The sequence below is a fragment of the Strigops habroptila genome, chromosome 3 (genome assembly GCF_004027225.2).
Source record: "Strigops habroptila isolate Jane chromosome 3, bStrHab1.2.pri, whole genome shotgun sequence".
Taxonomy (NCBI): Eukaryota; Metazoa; Chordata; class Aves; order Psittaciformes; family Psittacidae; genus Strigops; species Strigops habroptila.
Window position 1 is genome coordinate 71,307,892 of NC_044279.2, and position 23,215 is coordinate 71,331,106.

Sequence of the window (23,215 nt, forward strand, 5' to 3'; positions counted from 1 at the left end):
GTGACGTGGCAAAACAACAACAAAAAATTGTTTAAACATCAAGTACATAATTTGCTAATAGTACATAATGAGTATTAACAGATGCATCCAACAGTTATTCCAGCAACAAGCCTACAAATTGTAATATTGCCCCAGATGATGATTGTAAATCCACGTAAAATTTGGGTGTATTAGGTGTGTATGACTGATATGTCTTATCTTAACAGCACCTTTTAAAAGTTCATTACTGTTGGAAGCTTTTTAAAAATAAAAGTCACCTAAAAATGGACTTCTTCCCTTGAAAGTATTATGTATATCTGATTACTATGCAGCCAAGTTGAAATACTCCCTCCATCTTCTATTACAAAACAGATGGCAAATAATGAGCAAGTTGGAATATTGTCTGCTTATAGTATTTAGCTTGTGGTTAAGGACTTTCCAGCTTTCTGGGTTAGCACCATCTCACTAGAAAACTGCTGTAGATCAAGAAGGACAAGCACAGCTGACATAATTCAGTTGAAAACCAACCTTCCCTTACTTAATAGCCTCTTGTGTCAGCATGTGTCCTAAGCTGAAACATCTTGGATTGAATTTGGCTACAACCTAAGAGTACAAGGATCTGTTTAGCAGATGAGACTGGCAGGAACAGAGGAGCTTAATGTGGTCAGAAGTTCCGAAGGCAGTGGAAGAATTATGGCTGCTGATGCACTGAAGGTAAAAAGTGCGCTGGCAGCCATACTCTGCTTCTTTTACCCTAGTTCCTCACAGTTTACATGCTTGGATTCCTACTGTGCAGTGTGCCACCACTCAATTAGGAGAGGAGACAAAGTGGCAAGGTTTTTCTGAATGTTTTTGCAAGCCTACCAAGGCTGCTATATTCCAAAGTGAACAGCTCCCCTGAAAAAAACACACAAAGTCTTTAGCAGTTCAATTCACCATGCCGACTAATGAAATTGTATTCTGTGACATAGGTGATTACCAATTAATTATCCTTCATTTTAACATGTGACAGTAGGCCAGAGGCATTCTTTTTCATTCCACATAAAAACACATCTGTAGTGGTGTAAACGACAACTGATTTCAGGTTTTTCAGACTTAAAATTACTTTACACAAACAGCTTCTTCAAAATGATAAGCAAGGGAAGTCATACCCCCTTAAAAACGTTTTGCTAACCTTGATTATTTCTTAAAATAAATAAATAAATTCATTACTGTGTCTCAAGTCAACTTGTTATATTGTGCTACTTCCTTACATAGGTTAAGATAATTTCAAAAGCATCAAACATACAGTCCACATTAATTCCAGTCTTCCATAAATTTTCTTGTTAGACTAGCAGCTACAGGATGATCAGTTCTCCTCCAGCCAGAGTGCTAACATGGCTTAGGTTAAACTCCAAACCCCTATCTTCAAAACTCTCCCCTTCGGCTAGCAGACTGATGCAACTTCAGCATAACTAGTTTTGGAGAAACATGAATGGCAGAGATTCCAGAAGAATTTTCATTATCTTTTTTAAAACAACATACAGGACATACAGAAAAAAAATAGAACCACAGCTTTGGTTTACAAAGCATAGCTTTAATTATACAGATTGCTTCAATGAGTTTTCAAATATAGATTTTAAAAAGTTACCAGTGTTTTAATATATGCTTTCTGAAATAACATTATAACATTTACTTTTGAAATACTTATTGCTAATATGTATTTGTTGAGTTTTACGAAGTGTCAACTATTGAATATTTTTGTTTATGTTCAGTAATAACTAACTCATCATTGATAGGCCATCTTTAGACATTCTCTAGTGCATATATGCTTTTGAAGGGATTCAGGTATTACTCTGATTTACAGGTTATGAAGAGCTTAAATATGTTTGCCAGACTCAAATGGGAGCCATGCTTAAGTTACAGAAAGAAAAAGCAGCTAACCTACTGAAGTGGCATAAATAAATAAGACAGAAGATAATGACTTAGTCATAAAAGCTAAAAAGTGTATATACTTAGAGCTTCAGTTTAGTCTTGGTCTTGTGAAGAATGTGAAATACCAGAAAGCAAACAATTGCCTGGCCCACAGCATTCTGGTATAATCACAGTCATCTGAGGAATTCAAATATATCATGAAGAATTTCATGTGGAACAAATTCTGTTAAAGAAGATTCTTTAATGAAATGACATTTTTGACTCATGGAGTAGATGAAGTAATTTGGAGTGAAGCCTTCAGGGCCAGTCAGGCTCCAAGTGGTTTTCTTTATATTGTTCCCCAATGCATACCTTAAGGGGTAGCAAGGTAGTTTTATTATTATACAAACTGAATTTTGGCTTTTTTTCTGAAATTATAAGCAAAGGCACCAACTTGGAGGGAATTTCTTATCATATGTAAACTGCTCAGCAACAGCTCCTTTCGAATAAGCCCAACAGCAGTCAGAAAGTGGCTTCTACTGACCCACATGACAGTGAACAAGTAGCAAGAATCTGGTATTCCATTAATAACCTCCAAGGCACACACTTTTTTCAGTGTCCTTTTCAAACCAGTCTTGCAATGTTTGTAGCTTTCTACACCACTGAAACCTGAGTTTGATAAATCAACTCTTCTAGAGAGCAGGAATTTCTTTAGCAACTTTGTACAGACTCTAACATGACTTCTAACAGCAGTATACACTTTGAAAATAGATTCAAATTCGTTTTTTAATACATTTTTCATTTGGATTTTAGGTTCTTTCAATAGAGAGTATCACAGATTTGCAATCACCATGAGATAGTTGACTTTATGTATTTTTTGTTGTGTCACTTAGAATATATTAGAAAAAAAATATTGTTCATCAATAAAACAATTTCATTTTGAAAAGTGACTTTACGTGTAATTCATGGCACAGAAAGAAGGCAACTTAAATATGTTACAGAGAAAATCCAATAATGACAGTCTTAGAGACCTGGAGGTTTAGACGTATGAACTTTTTAGAGTTTTACAAAGTCATTTCAGAAGATTCAGAATCTGAAATGATGCAGCATAAAAAATGCAAGGATCTCACAACTAACTTTCATGGTGGAAAGGTTCAGGTTGAAACACGCTGCTTATTCAAACTTTTTGGGAGAGAACATGAAGGATCTTAGTTCTTATAAATGCTTTCTGAAAAATCATGTCACCCACATGACTCACACAAAACTACTGTCTGCTAAACTTCCAAACACATCAGCATTTAACAGAGGTTTCCAAAGGCCAAAATGAGTCTCTTCAGTCACTAAATGAAGATTCACTATCAGAACTCTCTTCCACTTTCCCATCGTCTCCCCAGGCAGGCACAGGGGCATCTGGGGTCCTGCAGGCAACAAAAATGTTCTGTGTTGTAAATCCTAGAAGGAGGCTGAGAACACAAGCAACTTATCATGCAATGCTAATGTCCTTTCACCACAAGTGCACACACTAATAAACATTTAGCACATTAACTGTCTACAGTGTACGAACTCGCACCTTATTGATATTGCTTCACTTACAACTGAAAGATAAACAACTAGGAACCATAACTCACTGGACATCAAAACTCTGTAGACATCAGTCTGAATGCACACCTTTGAGGTTATCGGAAAGAATGACAGATCACTAAGAAGTGGCAAACACTTGTAGAAAGAGCTGAAAGCAGGCAATAGTGATTAATTCTTTTTTTTTTTCAACCTTCAGAGGTTCTAGGGCTGAAGGGAACATGCTGTACACCATTCAGCAGTGTAAATAGTACATGAAAAAAATAAGACAGGAAGTGAACGATATTGTATCCAACTAAAACTGCAAGGATAATTTAGAGAAGAAAAAAAGAATTACTCAGAGTGGAATTTGGCTAGAACATTGGGTTAAATCTGACATGCAAGAGCAGCCATGGAATTTTTATTGACTATAAATGATTAGACTTCTTGTATTTAGTTTTTAAGAGAATATTTAAGATAGATCTTAACATCATGTCAAAACATTAGCTCAGGGAATCTACTGGGAATGAAGGGTGGAGAAGTAAACCACCTAAAGACTAACACTACTGACTGAAGATGCTGGCTCTCCCCGGAGCCTCCCTCCTAAATATGTAAGGAGTTTGACAATAGAAGTAAGACTGAGCCTGGTAAATTCTGAAACCAAGGTAGAAAACATAAACAGAATTATACTTAGGGAAGCGGAAGAATGATCTTCACAGAAACTAGCTTCCAGTATGACAGTTAACTGCTCTCTTTTTGATAAAATATTACATTCTAAACTGACAATTGTATTATTTGTCCCATTGTTATTTATCTCAGGTCTACCCCTGTGTATCATGCCATAAAAATTCTTTTCCAGCTTTAGTTCTGTTTGTTATAATTTCTCTGTTGGATATCCCTCAGGTACCTCTGAAGTACTTCTAAACATTTTGGGTGCAAAATAAGAAGTTGAAAGTGCATTAAAGAACTGTAAGAGAGCCTTCTCCCTCACCTCAGCACACCTCTAAAATAAATTAAGAAAGCATTTGCTTTCTCATGCAAATACCACTTCACAATATTATTCCTTGTTGCCGTGGTAATGACAAAACAGAGGAGCTGTACAAAGACATGTGATCTGGAGACATCAGTGCAAAAACCGTCCTCTAGTAAGAAAAGGAAGATGGGAATGAATTCCTTTAGTTTGTGAGAGGAGGGCAAACTCTCCAGGAACTGTAGACAGGCAACAGAGGAAGAATAAGAAACATTAAGTTAAAAACAGGTAAATTGGGAGCTTGATAAAACAGGCAGTTATCAAACTCCGTAAAATATTGAGAAAGGAGTGGTAACAGAAGTAAAGCAGCCAAAGGAAGAGAGTATAAACAACTCCATGTTATTAGAATTAGCACCTCTGCAGCCACAAACACCCCACACTCAGTCACTGGCAAGTAGCTGGGAGAGTCTGCAGTAAGGTAAGAAACTGAGCATACAGCAATAGGTACATTTTCCTAATTTTCAGTGGGACTCAGTAAGGCCTAAGGAATAAAAAGACACAAAAAATGTAGTGTGAATTGCCAATATAAAGGAAAGAAGAGTCTGATATTAAGACAAGAAAGCAAGAAAATTAGAAGAATGGTTACCCGCTCCTGACTCTTTAAAATATTAGTGCATTATGCACCTTGCCAAACAATTAGCTTTCTTTAACCAGGTAGAATTGCTATACAGTTTTCAGAACCAGTACCATTTTAAAGAAAATCTGCCCAAGCATTACTGTTGCACAGAATCTTTGAAGATGGACTTAGAGACCAAACAACAAACATATTCCCTGAGCCCCAACCCACAGGAATAATGTTTCTATCCTAACCCAAAACAGACAATCTGAAAGTAGGTTCTTTATTTTAAGCTTTTGAAATTTTAACCTGTTATTTTTATCTACTATAAAATTCCATCCCAACATGAAGAAATAGCAGCAGGTACAGAAAGGTATGGACCAGAAATGCAGAGTAGAAAATACAAGACATTTAACACACATATAGTAAAACCATGTTTGATAACCCTGATTCTTATTTGTGTTATCTTTCCTTTTTCTCATCTGATTAGTAAAAATATCAAATGAGTAATAACTACTTTAAGCTTTTTTAGACACAAGGAAGTAGCTGGGAGTTTAAGTGACTCGACATACGACGATACTTCAGTTTCCCTGTACTTTCATTTATTTTATTAAACAAGTTGCTGGTTTCAGAGTAAGCCTTTCCAAAATGTAAAAAGATGTCACTGGGGAGGAGAAGTGGACTTTCTAATACAGTGATGGTTCCTGAAAAGGATGCAAAAGTGTTTCAAACAGTTTAGTGGCTATTAATGTAAGAATAAAAGTTAGCATTTTCATCAGTTTAACAAATTCTGTGAAATTGTACAGTAAAACTAAATTATATGTCAAATGTAAAATAAGCCTAAAATTCATACTTATGACCATGTAAGTAGTTTTGAAAATGAGTATCTATTCTTAATAGTTTTCACATCAGATTAGCTCTATCAGCAGTCACAATTTCAAACTGCTGACTTCAATTTACATTGTCAATACTCACGTCAAGTTGTACACTCCATCTACTGAGGGAGTCTGTAAATGACTGTGTTGTCCCTCATGCATCCAGCAATATAAAAGAGAGTTTGTTCTTATTACTCTACAATGATAACACTTTCTTACTGAAGTGTTGAAAGAAAATATCTGGGAGAAAACCTCATACTCAGTACAATGAAAATGCTACTGATGTATTATTTGTTTCCTCATCACTAACTGCACATTGTTAAACATTACCTTGTCACTGCTATATCCTTCTCCTTGAATCTCTGCTTGGCTTGGAAAAAGTCCTTCCATTTCCTTCAAGTCTGAATGGTGAAGTCCTGCAACTTTCTGTTTGGGAGCGTGGAGCAGCCACCCATTTATATCCAGTCTTTATATTTCCTGGGCCTTGCCTCTGACTAGATAATACTGAAAAGACAGCTCATACTTGAGATTGCATCCCTCCTGCTTTGGTACTGATGGCCCTCTCCAGACCTATAAATTGCTAAAAATGCTCTTCACAGAAGAATTAGAAACCTGTTTTAATGCTGATGATTTATATTCACAATACTATACAAGCGCATGGTTGCATTCCAGCCCTACTGAAAGTTATAAATTACTTACTCAAGAAGATCTGGATTTAGCCCTTCAGAAATCATTTTGTTCCGTATTGCCATTACAGGAACACCCTGTGTAGGGAGGAGGAAGAATAATATGAAATTAATGGACACAACAGGTGAACTAAATTCCACAGGTTCTTCCAGGCTATACTTTCATATAAATTTATGGATGTCACTTGCTGAACAAGAACATGGAATGATACTCTCAGTTGCCATAAGTATGAACCTAGAAGTGAGAATGATAATCTCAGTTGCCATCAGTATGAACCTAGAAGTGAGAAATGACAGAGATCAAAAGTCCTTTTAATCCTTCTTATATTTATGGCAGAACATCTAGAGGAAGTTGCAGGGAAAGAATCAGGAATGGACAGATATATTTGCAATTCATGCAGACAAAACCAGGAAGCTGAAGTTATGTGTATAGATGAGAATGTGAGGAAAGCACAAAATAGCACAAAGACAGCAGAGAACACTTGTCCTAGAAAGATGAAGAAGACTTGGACACGCTGAAGGTACAGCCAAAGAGGGAGGAAAATCAGGACAGTGGTTACTGCTCTGGACGGGTATCTTAAGACATTGCTAAAAATCGGAAAAGTCTTAAAAAAGCATGCAGAAAAAGGCAAACAGTACATAAGAACAGAAGCACAATTTAAAAGTAGTTCCTCTGAACACAACTGCTTGTACAGTCAGGCTTGAATCTTCTATGGCATGTGGACAGATTTAAGCCAACTATGTACGTGTTAAAAAAAATTCCTTCCTTTCACTGCAAGTCCTTCCACAGCTTCTGCACTTTATTTTATTCAGCAACACCTAAAAATCCCCTCATCTTGGACCGCAGAAGCAAGAACACTTTGACCCACGTCGTCTTATGAGATACATTCCAACAAACTGCTCCTATGTTTCCACTGGAGTTGCTCAAGGACAACTTGTTGCTTTGCCATCCCCTGTTGCAAACCATCAGAAATACCACCTGGACAACTGCATGCCAAGACAGGAGGAAAAGAAAAACAACAAAGGGGATACAATTTCTGATTTCCAGGGGACAAAGCTACTGGTGGTCTAGGAAAGTCAGGAGAGGCCTCACAGCCTAAATGAAAAGTAGTGTAGGATTCTTTTGGCACAGGACAAGTATCTTATGTCCAAAGTAAGTAAAATAGCGATAAAATAAAGGGCAGCCATGACTAATGTTCCAGAGAAGCATGTGGTACTAGTGACAGCTGTAGTAGCTAACCTGGCAAAGTGAGAGCTAAGCTAGCTGTCTTGCTGTTTTCCTTATGCAGTTTCACAGTAAGAACCACAATCAAGACTTATGCATGAAGATTCTGGAATAGCACATGGGTACATAGTTTTAGCAATTTATAGGCATATCAGCAAAAATGTGACTCAGTTGCAAGGTATTAAGGTTGTAATAAAGAATTTCTCAGTAATTCACAACTAATTTACATTACAAAGGGGAAATCACTGCAGTATTTCATGGCAGTTTAAAATACTCACTTATTTTAGTATAGATTTGGACACCAGGGATTGCGTGTCTATACACCATCTTGTACTACCTAATGTTTTTCCCCTCGCTTGACTGTTCTTAGGGTTCCTTTCCCCTGCTCAGAAGTCACTGATGAAGTATTTAAGCATGAATTCAAACCAAGTGAAAACAATATTCAGTCAGATCAGTCAAAACAGAATTCGTATTTGCTTTCAACGAAAGGGAGCTTGGTATAGGAACTTGTAAGAATGGACTGGAAACTGTTATGTTTTCACATTCATACTTGGAGAAGTGTTTTATTCCAAAGTTGTGTGCATCAATATATGTAAGAAAAACCCCATCTTGGTACACCCTCATATAGCATAGATTTACAAAACATATCTGAAGTTTAACCAGAATATCCTTTAACAGTCCACTTTTTTCCTGAATGAAAACAAGTAAGATTGTACCTGTATCTGTTTATAATACAATTAGGAGATTATAATTACTTAATCTTTTATACTTCCAGAAGTTTTAATTCAGAAAATTACAGCTCAATACTTCTGTGACCCTAAATCTTACTAAAATAAAACAGACAACTATTTTAAACCTAAACCAAAACTAACCTGAGCATACAGGCCCACTGAAATGGCACAGGTGTACTTTTCTAACATAGGAGCCAGCGCTGAATTTCCATCGCATTTGTCTCTGCCCAGCTAAAATCTGAAATAATCCAAATCACTATAGATTCAACACATTGTACCCCGGCCCTACTCCCACCCTGGTCCTGTGGCTCAGGAGATGTGCAGGTCCTGAAGAAGCCACAGTGCAAGCAGCAATCTTTTTGCAAAACAGGTTTTGGTTCTCCATAGCACAGAAGGAGGTCACATACCATCAGCACTGGCAATTCCTGAAGATTTGTGCACTCTCCATGTTTGTTTTTTATTTCAATCCTTTAAAGAAAGGATCAATCTGTATCAGGCCAGTCTTGGCATCTGTGCAGTCATGTTTGGTGTTTAGAACCAAGTCAGAGTATTTGTACTTCAAACATGAAGTTCACCTGAAGTCACAGACTGCTCCTATCACACTCTCAATAGAAGTATTCTGAACATTTATTGTAGCAAATATGATACTGTTTTTGTAAGGTTTGCTTGAATATTATTGTTGTGTATTTTAAAAAAATATATGAATACGCTCGTCTGTACTCCATCAAAATGTGTATGTTACTATTTCACAGAACAGCTGTATTTAATGTAAAAGAACTCTCTTCATGGTGGTAATTCTTAAATACTATAAATACTACAAGAAATAAATAAAAGATCAGTTTAAACAAATCTTCAGCTAGTAACTTAATTTGGGCAAAAAATTACACTAACTGAAATACTTGACTGGTCAAAAAGACAAGTTTGGCAAATACAAAAACGCACGTTAATTTGTAGTATGCTAGTTTGACTTTCCTACCACACTGTTTACAACTGGCAGAGGAGTCACCAGGAACTGCCAGTACAAAGGATAAATGTGGAAAGTGAGATCTCACTCCTCTAGCAGTCACCAATAAAGAAAAGTCAAAGTAATTAGACCATCAGGCATTTTCACATCCACTTTGAAGTCTGGCATTAAATCAATACACTAACATAGGATTCTATTCTCTGCTACTACCCCACTGCTAGGTTTTCCAAATGGTTTGTAATAAGCTACCCATAAAGTGTCAATTTTTGTTTCAAATGAAGAATAAGGTCTGGAACATCACCTGAAGTATCAAACACATCAATCGTAATAATTGCTCTGAAGAGGGAGTGAAACCATGAAGTTAGTTTTAACATAAGCAACATCATACTATGAAATAGTCATATTTTCTAGAATCTTAATATATATTTTAGAGGAAATATATATTACTTTAGAGGAAATTTTCCACTGACAGCTTGAAAATAAGGACAGATGTTTTGCTTTGTTTCCAGTCTAATTTTTAATTTTGTGGATGTGAAAAAAGAGATTTTAAAAAACATCACCAAGAGTCTCCCATTCACCTTTTCTCTCCTTCATTAGTTTTCACACATGTAAATATTAGGATTAAATTCATTTATTTCCTTTTTACCTATAGCATAGCCCACAGATAAAGAGACAAACAAAACCTGCATCATGAATAACAGGAAACTGAAGTAGAATGAAGCAGTGAAGCAATTCTTCTATCTCTATTTTGAACCTAAAGAAATATCAAATACTCCTGCTCTGGACTATAATAGCAAACCTGCGTTTTGCACCTACAGAAAACCCAAACTGTAATCATGTCCGTGTGTAGGGAATGACACTAATTCTGCCAGAATAACTACACTTTCAGTGGCATCTCCTGTGACTCCAGCTAATATCACTCTGCATTTACACATCTTCACACCTTCAGTTCACAATTATACTGGCAGAATTTTGTAGAAAGATCTTGCATGAAGCTGTCTGAAGGAACGTATTATATCTATTCCCTACTTAGAGAAGATGTGCTACAAATATTGTGATGTTATCCTAGCTTAAAGATTACTGTTGCAATATATTTACAGACATTTCCAGACATTTAATGTTCACTTACAGCTGTGTGTGACTTTCCACCTAAAAATAATGGGAGTACCCAAAGAATGATAAAAGAACTGACTTACCACTTGTACCATTTTGAGGTATCTGGCATATCTTGGATCCTTGGCCACAGTTCTGACATTTTCTGTTACTACCTCCATTTTCTGTAACCCTTCTTCATGTATATTGTTCTGCTGTATATAAAGAAGATAACACTTTAACAATTAGGTATGCAGACCCAAAGCATGGAGAGATCTCAATCCATAAAATATATAATTTAAGGATAAAGTGTAACTATTCTTTATCAAGATTATTCTCATCTACAGTCATTAGTGAAAAACATAGTTCTAGATCTTTACAGCTGATTGCTCTCTTCCAATAGATCTGTTTCTTCCACATATTTCAAATGAGACTAGAAACTTGATGCAGGGAGGTATATTCCTTCAGTGTTAGTTATGATTCCTTACTTACGCCAGATTGAGGTGATACCGCTGTCTGTTGATCTGTAGTAGCTTGTGCCACAGGACCATTTGTAACACTGTTCATATTTGCACTGGACACTTCAAATTTCACATCTTCTAGGCCAGGAATAGAGGATAACTGAATGTACAAAACATCATCAAGTAAGCAATGAGCATATCATAAGTCTACATGTACAATAAAATCTGCAATGTGCTGATTATGTATTCCCCAGGTGGGTTTCACATTAGTAAAATGGTAACTTTTTATCACTGGTTTTGGTATTCTGATTGGCAAAAAACAACAACAAAAAAAGATTTTTCTATTCATGTGGCTTCTACAACAAAAAACCCAGAACACTCCGTTGGAGCTCTCACTGCTAACAGGGATGCAGTGGAGGAAAGACTTCAACATCTTCCCAGCATTTTGCTTCTCCACTTACCAAACCACACCAGAGCTGTGCCATCTTCTCTGCTACTTCATCTACAGTGAAAGACACCATGACAAGAACAGCTCTATTACCTAACAGATGGGTGACTGGTTACAGATTTTGCAATCTTCTACATCTTTCACTCTCTTTTAAGGAAATGCTGAGAGTGGATATTAAATATGCCACATAGCTACTTGAAGGAAGTTCTATTTAACATGATTATGAAGAATTCTGCTATAATTATCAATATTAATAATTCCTAAATATTCTGAAATAAACAAGTTAGTAAGCACTGTTTGTACTATTACAGAGATCTTAATGAATGGTTTCAAATTGTCCTACCCCTGCTCCCAGAACAGCCAACCGAAATGGCTTCCACCATTACTGAAAGATTGGTTAAAACTTTACAGGGGTTTGTTTTTTAGAATCTTTTTTTTTTCTTTTAGCAAATTAAATGATAATATATGACTATAGAGTATATCCTTTTCTCATTTTAGCTAAAGAAGATACATCAGACACATTTGTGTTAGCTTAGATTCAATTCAGGTCACATTTCAATATCAAAAGGTTTACAAGGCATCTCCCTAGTTACTTATACCAGTTGAAATCCTCAGAGTCTGGTAACACTTACAAACATACTTTCATTTTACAAAGGGTCAAAAATTTCTTACTAGAGTTTGCATGGCAAATGCTATTGCATAATGCAACCCTGCCACACATTTCATATTTTAATATTGGGAAACTTCTCTCCATTTTCTTAAAACTGAGCACTGCAATAAAATCAAGACAACTAAACTGCCATATAGTTCAGTTGCCCTTTCAAGATCCAAGAGTTCTTTTCCTATTCATTATGCTTAACAGAGATAAAACCAACATTTCCTCTATGTGCTGTTGGTTCCTTTCTTCCATATCAACTACACGTTCAAATATAACGCAATGTAAGGGGCACGGTATACAAAGAGAGAGCTTGCTATGTGAGCATTTCATATTAGCTCCTTCAAATTATTATGAAAATTTATTCGCTCAATTCAGATTATGAAAAGGAAGCTAGTTCATGTAGTCCAGGAGGCTGTTACTGTTAGAAGACAAACTCAGTATACATACAAACCTTTGCATCCAAAATATTGAGTGTTGTTTCGATTTGTTGGATACGGAGAGAGAGTGCTGACAATTTCTAAAATAGAAAACAATTAGGATGTGAAAAGACTCCCTTAGGCACTTGAACCTATAAACCTGTTCACCTAAACAAAATCACTTTTGTCTCCTACCTGCTGAAGGCAGAGTAGAATGTAAATGAAATAACATTATGAGTGCAGCAATGACATCCCTTTTTAGTACAGTAGCTACAGTGGTTCAAATTTTTAATAATTTTACTAGGCAGTTAGTTTTGCCAGATAATGACTGACATAATGACTGACAGAAATGAAGACAGATGATGTACAAAAGAAAGCCAAAGTAAATAGGGTATTACTTTGGGCAACTGGAGAATAAAGGTAGACACATTGTACTCTTGCAGTTATCAAAACAGCTTTCTTCCAAGTTTTTTCCAAATGTGGAAGATGAAAAGATCTGAAGTGTGTGTACGTTACCGAGCAAAAGCAAGTAGAAACATCTGATAAAGAATATAGCAGGTGATTGAAAGTCCTATACAGTCAAAATGCATAGTGAACCAGAACTAATCAGGAGCTTTATATGCTCCAGGTGCACCTCAGTAAAATTTTGACACCTTTTTTTTTTCTTTTTAAATACAACCTAAGTTTTTCTGAATTATTCTATAAGAACTGTCACTCTTTTAACTAATCACTACCATACTCCACCAGACCTGTCCAAGTGAAGTTGGCTAGCACACTGGCTGGCAGACATATACCACTCTGACAGCTTTCTGGCACATTGGCAAGACTGCCTGGCTCTGAAGCAGAACTTTAACACCCTAAGAAAATGGCAGTTTCTGCCAACATGCTAGAAAAGTAAAAAGAGACTGACAGGAGTTAGTCTTTTTGGATAGCGCGCTGACTTGTTTACAGATGGTTCTTTGTTCGTGAAGAGGAGTTAGTTCCTGTTGAAAGGAACTATGTGCTCTACATGTAGCTGGGGAAAGGGGAGGAAAGATGTACAAAAGACAGTTATATAACTTTACGGGTCAGTTTGACTAGGCAAGAGCCAAGAAATTTAGAGTTAAGATGGTGTCAGCCCTAATTTTGAATTTTTTGGCTTCTGTTGATTTACACTGGGACCTTTCATATTAAAAACACTTCTGTACTTCATAATAAAATACATTCATAAAAATACATTCATAAAAATTCATAAAATATAAAAACTTTTCAAGGAGTTTATAAAGCAACTATTTAGCCTCTTGGGTAAGTACACATTTAGGTTAATTAACAACCATTCTATTAAGTAGACTTCACAGTGTTGCTGCATGTCTGAGATGGCTTTAAATACCTATGTTCTGGTTTCTACAGTGTCTATGTAAGAGGTAATATTGAGATCATGTGATGACCAAGTTTTGGACAACTGACAACAGCATCACCAGGCAGTTACATTGCCCCACGTATCAAGTTAAAGTAAGTTTAAGAATTCAGAAAAAAGATTACTTTTGTTCCTCTAAAGCTCCATATGTTGATGTGATAGCAAAATTTCATACTTGTCACGGGTCTGGCTCTAAACCTCACTAACAAATAAAAGAAATTCTCAGATTACAGGGCTTAGTCTAATTGCATTTGACAGCTGCCCTAGCCCTGCTGGCTAGGGCTGTATAGCAGTCTTTGTGGGATAAACTAGCGAACAGTTACAAAATAACCACTAATGACAAAAAGATTAAGCTCAAAGCCACATTAGAAAACACCCTTTCTACAAGAGAGGAAGCACTTTTGTCCCCTTCAGGGGACAATTCCAGTCCTGTCAGTCTGCTACATTTCTATTGACACCAAAGCCACCACAAAAACATATTAACACTAAATATCTTTGGTTTTCTCTTTTTACAAGACACTAAAACTAAGTGCTTCATGTTCCATACTAACCGCTTGCCAAAAATATCTTTTTTTTTACCATGTCAGAAGAATTTACAGTCAGAGCTTAGTGTATAACCCTTTAAAATTAAAGGTGGTAAAATCTGAACGCAAGTTCTGATGCAATACCCTAGGACGCAGATGAGAGGGATACTGACTGTCAAAATGGATTCAGCACCATAGGAGGATGGCATCCTTCTTCCAAAACATGATGATATCCACAGATGGAGCTGCTCAGAACAAATTCCATGTATCAAAAAGTTCAAAGACCGTGCCAAACATAAAAGTCTAAGGAAACAACAGGATTAAGTGTGGTATAATCAGCAGCTCATGTGGATATCTTGGGGAAAAAAAAATCTGTCTTAAGCACTTACTCAAGAGAAACCTTGAACAGAAAGCAGACTACATTTTTTTGGTTTAAGCTACCAGTATTGCTGCATCAAAAATATTTAAGTGAATGGTTCTCATTTCTAGGATTTTTATTTTTCATTGTATAAAGTGACAGCTGGGAAAATGATAAACATACCTCTTCACAAACAGTAGAAAAACGGTTGAGAAACTGCACTGTGTGAACCACAAACTGGTTTAGAAATGCTACAGTTCTTTTCTGCTGAATAGCAGGAACCTGCATTAAATAATAGAAGAAACTTAGATTATACACAGATGTCAGTTCTCACATTTGGATTCAAAGATCTGTTAAAAAATGCAAACTTTGTAAAAGAAATTATTTTAGAAACTGCCGTAAGTGTACTTGCTATGAATGCACATATATAAACAATTCTTTAGTGTCTATATGTATACATGTATACAAATCCTTTTTCACTAAAAATCTACTGACAGTTGAAAAGTTGCAGGATATACAGAAAAGGCAACAAGATCCATACAAATGAAGGACTGTCTCATTTGAGAAAACAATTTCAGATGAAATCGTGAACATTGCTGAAAATCAACGTTAAAACTTTTAAAAAACAGAGAGGAAATTAGAATCTTTCCTTCTGAAGTTTCAGAAGGAAGAGCAAACTTGGTCATCCATACAAATACTCAACAAAGGTGGTTACACCACCACCATAATCAAAAATAAAGAGCATTGAAATTGCCGTCTCAGCCTCTAGTCACTTCTCATACTTTTTATTTGCAAATCCCAGACTATTCTAAAATTACACTTTATTGTCACTCCTCCAAGTCAGACCTGAGGCACATGTATTTTCAGATTAAGAGACAGAATGTTAGTTTGCCAAAAAAAAAAAAAAAAAAAGGTCTGGTGCTCATAGTGTAACAGATAGTTGGCTTTTTTATTTAAACCTTTATACAAGATTGTAATCAGGAACATTCACACAAATGTTTATGTATAACATTATAGTGCCTCAGGGTTAATTACCTTGGACAACCGCTTAAGTCTTAAACTTCACACAGGAAATTACCCTATGGAATCATAGTTGGTTAAAGTGAAGGATTTACAAGGAAAAATGTTTCCATCCAAGTTCAGCTGCACTGAACAAGTTTGCAAACAGAGCAACTCTCTGGTCTCCACCTCTTCTTTGGTCTGCCATTTGTCAGCAGAGCCATTCAGTACACTTTACCAGTCTTAAGACATCCTGATCTTTTGTGAGACTTTTGTGGTTACTATCTCAAGTTTTCAGTCTGTGCATCTGCATGGCAGGGTCTGCTAAAGCCTACTTCTGTAGTTCTGAACCTGTCAAGCAGTGCTTACAAACTTATGAGATTTATGGGGTAGCACAAAGGATGGAAGGATCACTGTCCCATCTTTATGCTCTGTACTTGAGAAACAAATGGTTTTGCATCATTAAAGGACAGGAACAGGTAGCTTTGCAACTATTTGCCTCGCAGGGATTTGGCTCACAGTTCTGAGACTGAAATGGCTTTGCCTTTAAATGTATTGCTATCGCAGAACCTGCAGCAAAACGCCTTTGGAAAACATTCACACCGCGCTCCTGGGGACCCCGCTTAAACCAAGACCCCGCTGCGGGATCAATGCCCCTGGCGCAGGGGCAGCAGTGGGGCTGCACGGCCCGGCAGCCCCAGCACACCGCCCCAAAGCAGCCCTCCTCGCCCGCAGCCGCTGAGCACCCCGGCTGCCCCAGGGTGTCCGGGGTGGGTGGGGTCCCCGAGGCCGCAGCCGGGGCGGGCAGCTGAGCGGGGGGGAAGCAGATGGGGCTCGCCCAGCACCAGGGCCAGCGCAGCCGCCGCCGGGGGAGGAAGCGGGACAGCTCCGGACCCCCGGGCGACCGCTGCCCGTACCTTGGTGAGGTCGATGCCGGAGCCCACAATGGGCAGCCCGTCCTCGTCCATCCGAGCGGCCCCGCGCCCGCCGGCCGCGTCCCGGCGCACCCCGGAACTCCCTGGCGCTCCGAACGCGACCTCCTGAGCTCCGCCCGGAAACAAAAACGCCACTCCGAGCACGGCTGCATGCGCGGTCTTCTCTCCCACCGCAAGGCGTCGTGGGAAGTGTAGTCCGCGGGAGGGAGGGAGCTGGAGTGCCGGGCCTCACCTCACCTGGCCGGGCCGGGCCCGGCCCAGAGCAGCCCGTTGTGGCCAGGTGCTCCCGAAGTACAAACGCACTGCTTTTACCTAAACTAGGTAAAAGGCCAGTGAATAAAGGCCTGTTTCTGGGCTCATATGCCTAATTTGAGTGAAGGGCCATGCTTTCAATAGAGAGAATAAAAATAATGAGCACCAAATGACCTTGGGATGTTACAAAAGAAACCCCCAGAAGCATGGCTGTAGTCATGTTAGGAAAGACTCCTGTACCATAATGCTTACACAAAAGGGAAAAAAGGCACATGACAAGAACAGCATTTCTGTTTTGTTCAGCAGTACCCACTGCTGGTTTCACTTGTTTCTTGGCATTTAAGTACTTCTATTCTGTTTGAGCCAAGGAACCTGAGAGGTACCAGGCTCCAAGGAAATGAGGACCAGACCTTAGGTTTCCAGATTTTCCTCTGGAAGAATTCTGTAAAATGACTGATCAGACCATTTAGAAATGGGATCCCAATACAAAGATGGGTTGAAACCGAACGGACTGCATCATCAGAAAGGGTTTCCCATCTCTTTCACTCCCCACTGATGGCTTCATGCACTCATTTCACCATTTATCAGTTAGCATTTCAGCATTTATCAGTTAGAGCACACAGTGATGCCTGCCTTAAGGCATTTCCCATGGCCACTTCGCCAGAGAACTAGTGTTAGAGGAGGGTCTGTTTTCTGCTTGGTTCATGAGTTGAATCAAATCAGCCAAAGTGTACGTTGAACACCAGTCTGGTGAGCAGGGTTACAGAGTAAGACCTTGCTGGCTTTGGTAGCAAAACCACAGGTAACTCTGCTACCTTGTGCAACTTCACTGTGACATTTCAGAACAGTGACAGAAATACTTCTTTTTGGACACACATCTGATCTGTTATATTGTGCTTGATTGAGCCGTACTGGCTGAAACTGAAAAGCACAGTGAAAGCTCAGGAACAGGACCTGAGCTCCTAGTACTGCCAATTTGTCTAGTAGAATTTTTAATGTGATATCTACAGTTACACACAGTAATGTGCAAGAGATTGTGAACTGAACAGAAAATATATTTGACCCCATCTTGTATAATATTAAACTTGGTTTCTGCATCTTTAACAGGTCTTCTATGAGCTAAGACATCTGTTCTCTGGGATGGCCAGAAAACTGATTGGGATCAAAGCCATTAAGGAACAAGTAATTAAAAATTTGAGAATGTTGCCTTTACGAAGAGTCAGGAATGGCAGCTGCATACAGATCATGCGTTTAATCCCCAAGCTAATGAACTATGAATGAAAAATGAGAAATAACCTTTAAATCCCCAAAGACACACGTCCAGACAGAGCATTACACATGCTTGCATTTTTAAGTAAAACCCAACTCAAACAGCATATGGAAATCGTATCTATTAGGTTATTCCATGAAAACTATTGTTGACTCTCAGAATTTATTCTCATGTTAGCCAGGAATAATCAATACAGAAAGAACCTATCCTTTGGAAAAAAGATGGGATGTCGAACTGAGCATTGAATTCCTAGTCCTGATGTCTTGGCTAAGTTTTGGAGAGTCTAGGCTACACAAAGAAAAATCCTAGAATGATGATGTGTGCTATTTGGTTATAACACTAGAAGAGATGATTATCAGCAGCTCAACCTGTTAAGTAAAACTTCATTTAAATTCAAGGTCCTGTACTACTGGAAGGCAAGACAAATTGGGGTGATTTGTGGTTCTTGTTTACAGCACTGAATCCAAACAGAGTGTTAGTGGAGAAAATATTTAGTAAAAATTATTCACCGTTACCCTAACACAAGGGGGACATGGACCTGCTTGAGGGAGTCCTGAAGAGGACCATGAAGATGCTCAGAGGGCTGGAGCACCTCTCCTGTGAAGATAGGCTGAGAGAGCTGGGCTTCTTCAGCCTGGAGAAGGGAAGGCTCTGGGGAGACATTATAGCAGCCTTCCAGTACCTAAAGGAGGCCTACAAGAAATCTGGAGTGGGACTTTTTACAAGGGCATGTAATGACAGGACAAGGGGGAATGGCTTTAAACTGCGAGCATAGATTTAGGTCAGACATTAGGAAGAAATTCTTTACTATGAAGAAGTGGTGAGACACTGGTACAGGTTGCCCAGAGAAGTTGTGTCTGCCCCATCCCTGGCAGTGTTCAAGGCCAGGTTGGACGGGACTTGGAGCAACCTAGTCTAGTGGAAGGTGTCCCTGCCCATGGCAGGGGATTGGAACTAGATGGTCTTTAAGGTCCCTTCCAACCCAAACCATACTATGATTCTGTAATCTAAATACTGCTACATTTAATAAAAAATATGTCTAAATTTAAAGCTGTTTAGAATCTACCTTGGTCTGAAGCTATCAGTGGGAAGCTTCTCATGTGATGAGATGAATAAAGATGCACTAACTACTTTAATAACTTGAAGATTAGAACCCAAATGTGCTATGCTAGTTTTCATTTAAAATTTAACAGAACTCTCAATTTACTTCCAAATTATTACAGCTTGCTAAGCATTCTACTAACCCATACACAGAATCCATGGTACAAGTACACGGAGCACTTCAGTCTTTTACTGATTTACATAGAATTCTCATTTATGTACTGTAGCAGCTTTTCCTTGATTTTGTATTACTTTCACAATATATTTATTACTAACCTGCTGTCATATGCACATCATTATTACTCTCTTGCTGAAATACTGTCGTGATTTAAGCCTAGCCAGTAACTCAGAACCACACAGCCACCCGCTCATTCCCCACCTTCCTCCTCCCCCTGCTTCCAGAGGGATGGGGAGGAGAATCAAAAGAATATAACTCCCATGGGTTGAGATAAGAACAGTCTGGTAACTAAGGTATAATACAAAACCACTACTGCTACTACCAATAATAATAATAATAATAATAACAACAATAATAATGTAAGTAACAAGGGGAGAGAATACAATTGCTCACCACCCGCCAACTGATACTCAGCCCCACCCGAGCAGCGATCTGGGCCTTCCGGGTAACTCCCCCGAGTTTATATACTGGGCATGATGTGCTGTGGTATGGAATACCCCTTTGGCCAGTTTGGGTCAGGTGTCCTGTCTCTGCTTCCTCCCAGCTTCCTCTCCTCCGTGGCAGAGCATGAGACTCAGAAAGCCCTTGATCAGAGTAAAAATTACTTAGCAAGAACTAAAAACACCGGTGTGTTATCAGCACTGTTCCCAGACTAAAGTTGAAAACACAGCACTGCACCAGCTACTACGAAGGAGAAAAACGACTGCTGCTGCTGAACACAGGGCAAGTACTATAGCCAAGTCTTTTGCCTATACTGTTTGAATTACTGAACAACCTGTGTTTCACACTGTTTTGGAACAATGACACGTAGTTGGCCATTTCTCACATGTCCCAAAAGATGGACAGGGGTTAGCCTATCACTAGTTCAGTAGGTTTAACCTATCTTCTAGGAATTATGCAAATTTTTGTTGGGCAAAGGGGCTGTTTGTTTAAATTATCTACGCGATTTATATTGCCACCTTAATTAACTTAAAACTTCCTCCCCTAAGTTGTATCTGGGAAGAATTCATCCTATTTACCATAAAATATCCGTAGTACAAGTTTTCCAGGCAATGCCACAGAAATTTAATGATGTAAATGCTTAATCAAATCTTACCTGAATCTCCTGGTCTGTAAAGCTGGACAAGAAATCTCACAAGAGTATGCTCTTCTGTGAACTTTCTGGTACATCCTGCTTTTAATTTGGCCAAAAATACTGCATAGAAAAGTGCAACACAGCACTTTTTCTCCCAGCTGGAATTAAGAAATCCAGGGCATGAAAAGTGAAAAACAGAGTAGAGGAAAATGATCCAAAATTTTCCAAAACCCTTAAAAATGTTTTAATTGAACTGGTTAAACTGGACCTATTAATGACTTAAGCCCCAATGGGAGGATTTATAAAAAAATAATTGAGTGATAATATCCAGATTTAGTGTGTATAATTTGAAAATGTATTTTGCACCAGTACCCACACTGGATGATAAATGTCAAATTAAGGAATAAATAGTACAGTATGTAACTGCTGGCAGTTCAGTTGAACAGTAGTATTTTGAAAACATTAACCTTTCAAGATGCTGAGGCTAACTTGGAGTGGAAAAGCTACGGGTATTACAGAAAACTGATCAAAGCTTTGTCTTCATAGTTAGTAAAATATATTTTGTCTTATGATTAGTGTACACTAAAAAGTAAACCAACAGCACAGGTTTCAAAGCACTGTAAGTGATCTACTACATATATTTTTATATTGCACAAAATCAAAGCCTGTAGTCAACTGCAAAACAAAACTGCACAAGCTTAAAAAAACCTGGCAAGTGCTACTGTAACATACAATGTCTGTATGCATTTTGCATGCTTATATACTGTTACAGGTCCCAAGACATAGTATTCTGTTAGAATCAGCACAGAACTCAAATAGCTATAAAACTGAGAGGCAAGTTAAACAGAAACAAAAAGCTGATCCAAAAAATATCCAGACATGGTGTCACCTGATCCTCCATAGGGGCAATAGTTGTTTTTACTAAGGTGGTCCAATGAACAGCTGAAAAGGTCAGAGTGTGGATTAACATTTTTTTTATTTCCCATGGAGTCTTCTAAATCCATGCTTGCAAAGGGTATTCTAGTAAAGCTTTCTATATGAAACTGATACTGCCTCGATGATTTTTTCCCTCAACTGAATTAAAAAGCCTACCTCAATAATCTAAGTATGTCAGAATACGTACAGGTTTAGGAAACAGAAGGTTCAGAGAATTACCAATTCTTGACAGTTAAGTTGTCTGAGAAATACAAATGTCAGGTGTTATGTGGGTTCTTTTAAAAAATAAAATTGAAATTAAATGATAAATGATTTGTAGTTCTTGCAAATGGCTCTTCAAGTTTCAGTTTTCCAGGTGCTATGCTAAGGCAACATCAGAGGATTGACTAATTATTTTGTTCTGCATGGAAGGACATGGGGAACATGCTAAAAACATTAGCTGCCTTTTTTTTTTTGTCCTTAATACCTATTTTATACTGGAAAGAAGTAATATGAATACCCTTGAACTTGGCAAGATCATTCCATTCTTAGTAAATAGTTTTAATTAGTCCTTAGAAACAGAGTATTAAAAACAAGCATCCTGGCTTCTGAATTAACTACAGAACAAATGAGTTTCTGCCCTCTGCCCCCTTGGGTTTTAAGCAATTCTACATTAAAAGTCTTAATCAAAATGCACCTGCACATGCCTAACACAAATTGCCCTCGGGTACTGAGTATGGTGTATGATATTCTGCATAGTTAGGCACTATGTACAGCTTTGTTCTGAGAGTGGACAATAAAAAATAAGTTTCTGTTTCAGTTTCTCTACACATCCAGAAGGATAGTGGTGCTCCCGTCAAATCCTTCCTCTCAGACACACGAAGATTTTTAGCTGTGTCTGTGAGCCAGTTAAACTTACCATTAAGACTGTACTCTGGTCAAACTATGGACATGATATGAACAAAGTGCTGCATCTTGAAACATCCTCCAGTCTTCTTATTTTACAGGTCAAGCACACACCAGTCAAGACTGGAACCTATGAGGAACTTTATATTCATCTTTAAGGTAAATTTTGGTGGCAGTTGGAAAGCAAAATTTCTCAAGGATATGAAATGATGAGAAATAAAATATGGTCTTACTTTTTAAAAGGTGACTGTAATCTCACTTTTTGCTGTCCTATTTCTTCATTGGTGCAGCATAAATAAGGACAAACGACAATATTTTAAGATCTAAGTACTGCTAATATGGATGGCTACGATGCTGTAAAGAGCTGTTACATTAGCTGAACATCTTCATATAATTTCACTTGCAAAAGCATGTAGAAAGGATACTGAAGACAGGAGTTGTCCGTCTTACTCTTTCCTCTTTTACTTCATTTCTGTTTTTTTTATAGAAGGGACAAGAAAAACACGCCTCTAGAAAGCAGAATGTCTTTGATTTTCTAGTAGAATGCTGGAAGTAAAAGACTGGAAAGAGAAAAAAACCCACACGCTCTTTGGTATACTTGAAGTAAATCCCTTTGTCATCTTAAGAAAAATAATACTTCTTAAAATTATCATTCCGATTGTACCATTAGCTTCTTCACTGTTAGTGGTACCTAGATTATTTAGCTAATACATTCACAGACAGTACATTATAGCA

The 23,215-nt window shown here is 37.9% G+C and overlaps 1 protein-coding gene across 3 annotated transcripts; it reads right to left on the reverse strand.

The window, feature by feature from the left end:
• Positions 1 to 316: 316 nt before the first annotated feature.
• Positions 317 to 16,901, reverse strand: WASHC3 (WASH complex subunit 3). Of its 3 annotated transcripts, XR_003990400.1 has the most exons (8): positions 16,766 to 16,897; positions 15,033 to 15,131; positions 12,607 to 12,672; positions 11,081 to 11,209; positions 10,693 to 10,803; positions 6,590 to 6,654; positions 1,424 to 3,290; positions 317 to 1,380 (listed from the first exon to the last, which is right to left on the reverse strand). XR_003990400.1 is itself a non-coding variant. In XM_030478137.1 (7 exons), the coding sequence occupies exons 1-7, from the start codon at positions 16,814 to 16,816 to the stop codon at positions 3,206 to 3,208; spliced, it is 603 nt and encodes a 200-aa protein (XP_030333997.1). In that variant the 5' UTR covers positions 16,817 to 16,901; the 3' UTR covers positions 317 to 3,205. The 3 variants fall into 3 exon arrangements, 2 of the variants coding, with proteins under 2 accessions (XP_030333997.1, XP_030333995.1); XM_030478137.1 differs by having other exon boundaries at positions 317 to 3,290; positions 10,693 to 10,800; positions 16,766 to 16,901; XM_030478135.1 differs by having other exon boundaries at positions 317 to 3,290.
• Between the last annotated feature and the right edge of the window lie 6,314 nt (positions 16,902 to 23,215).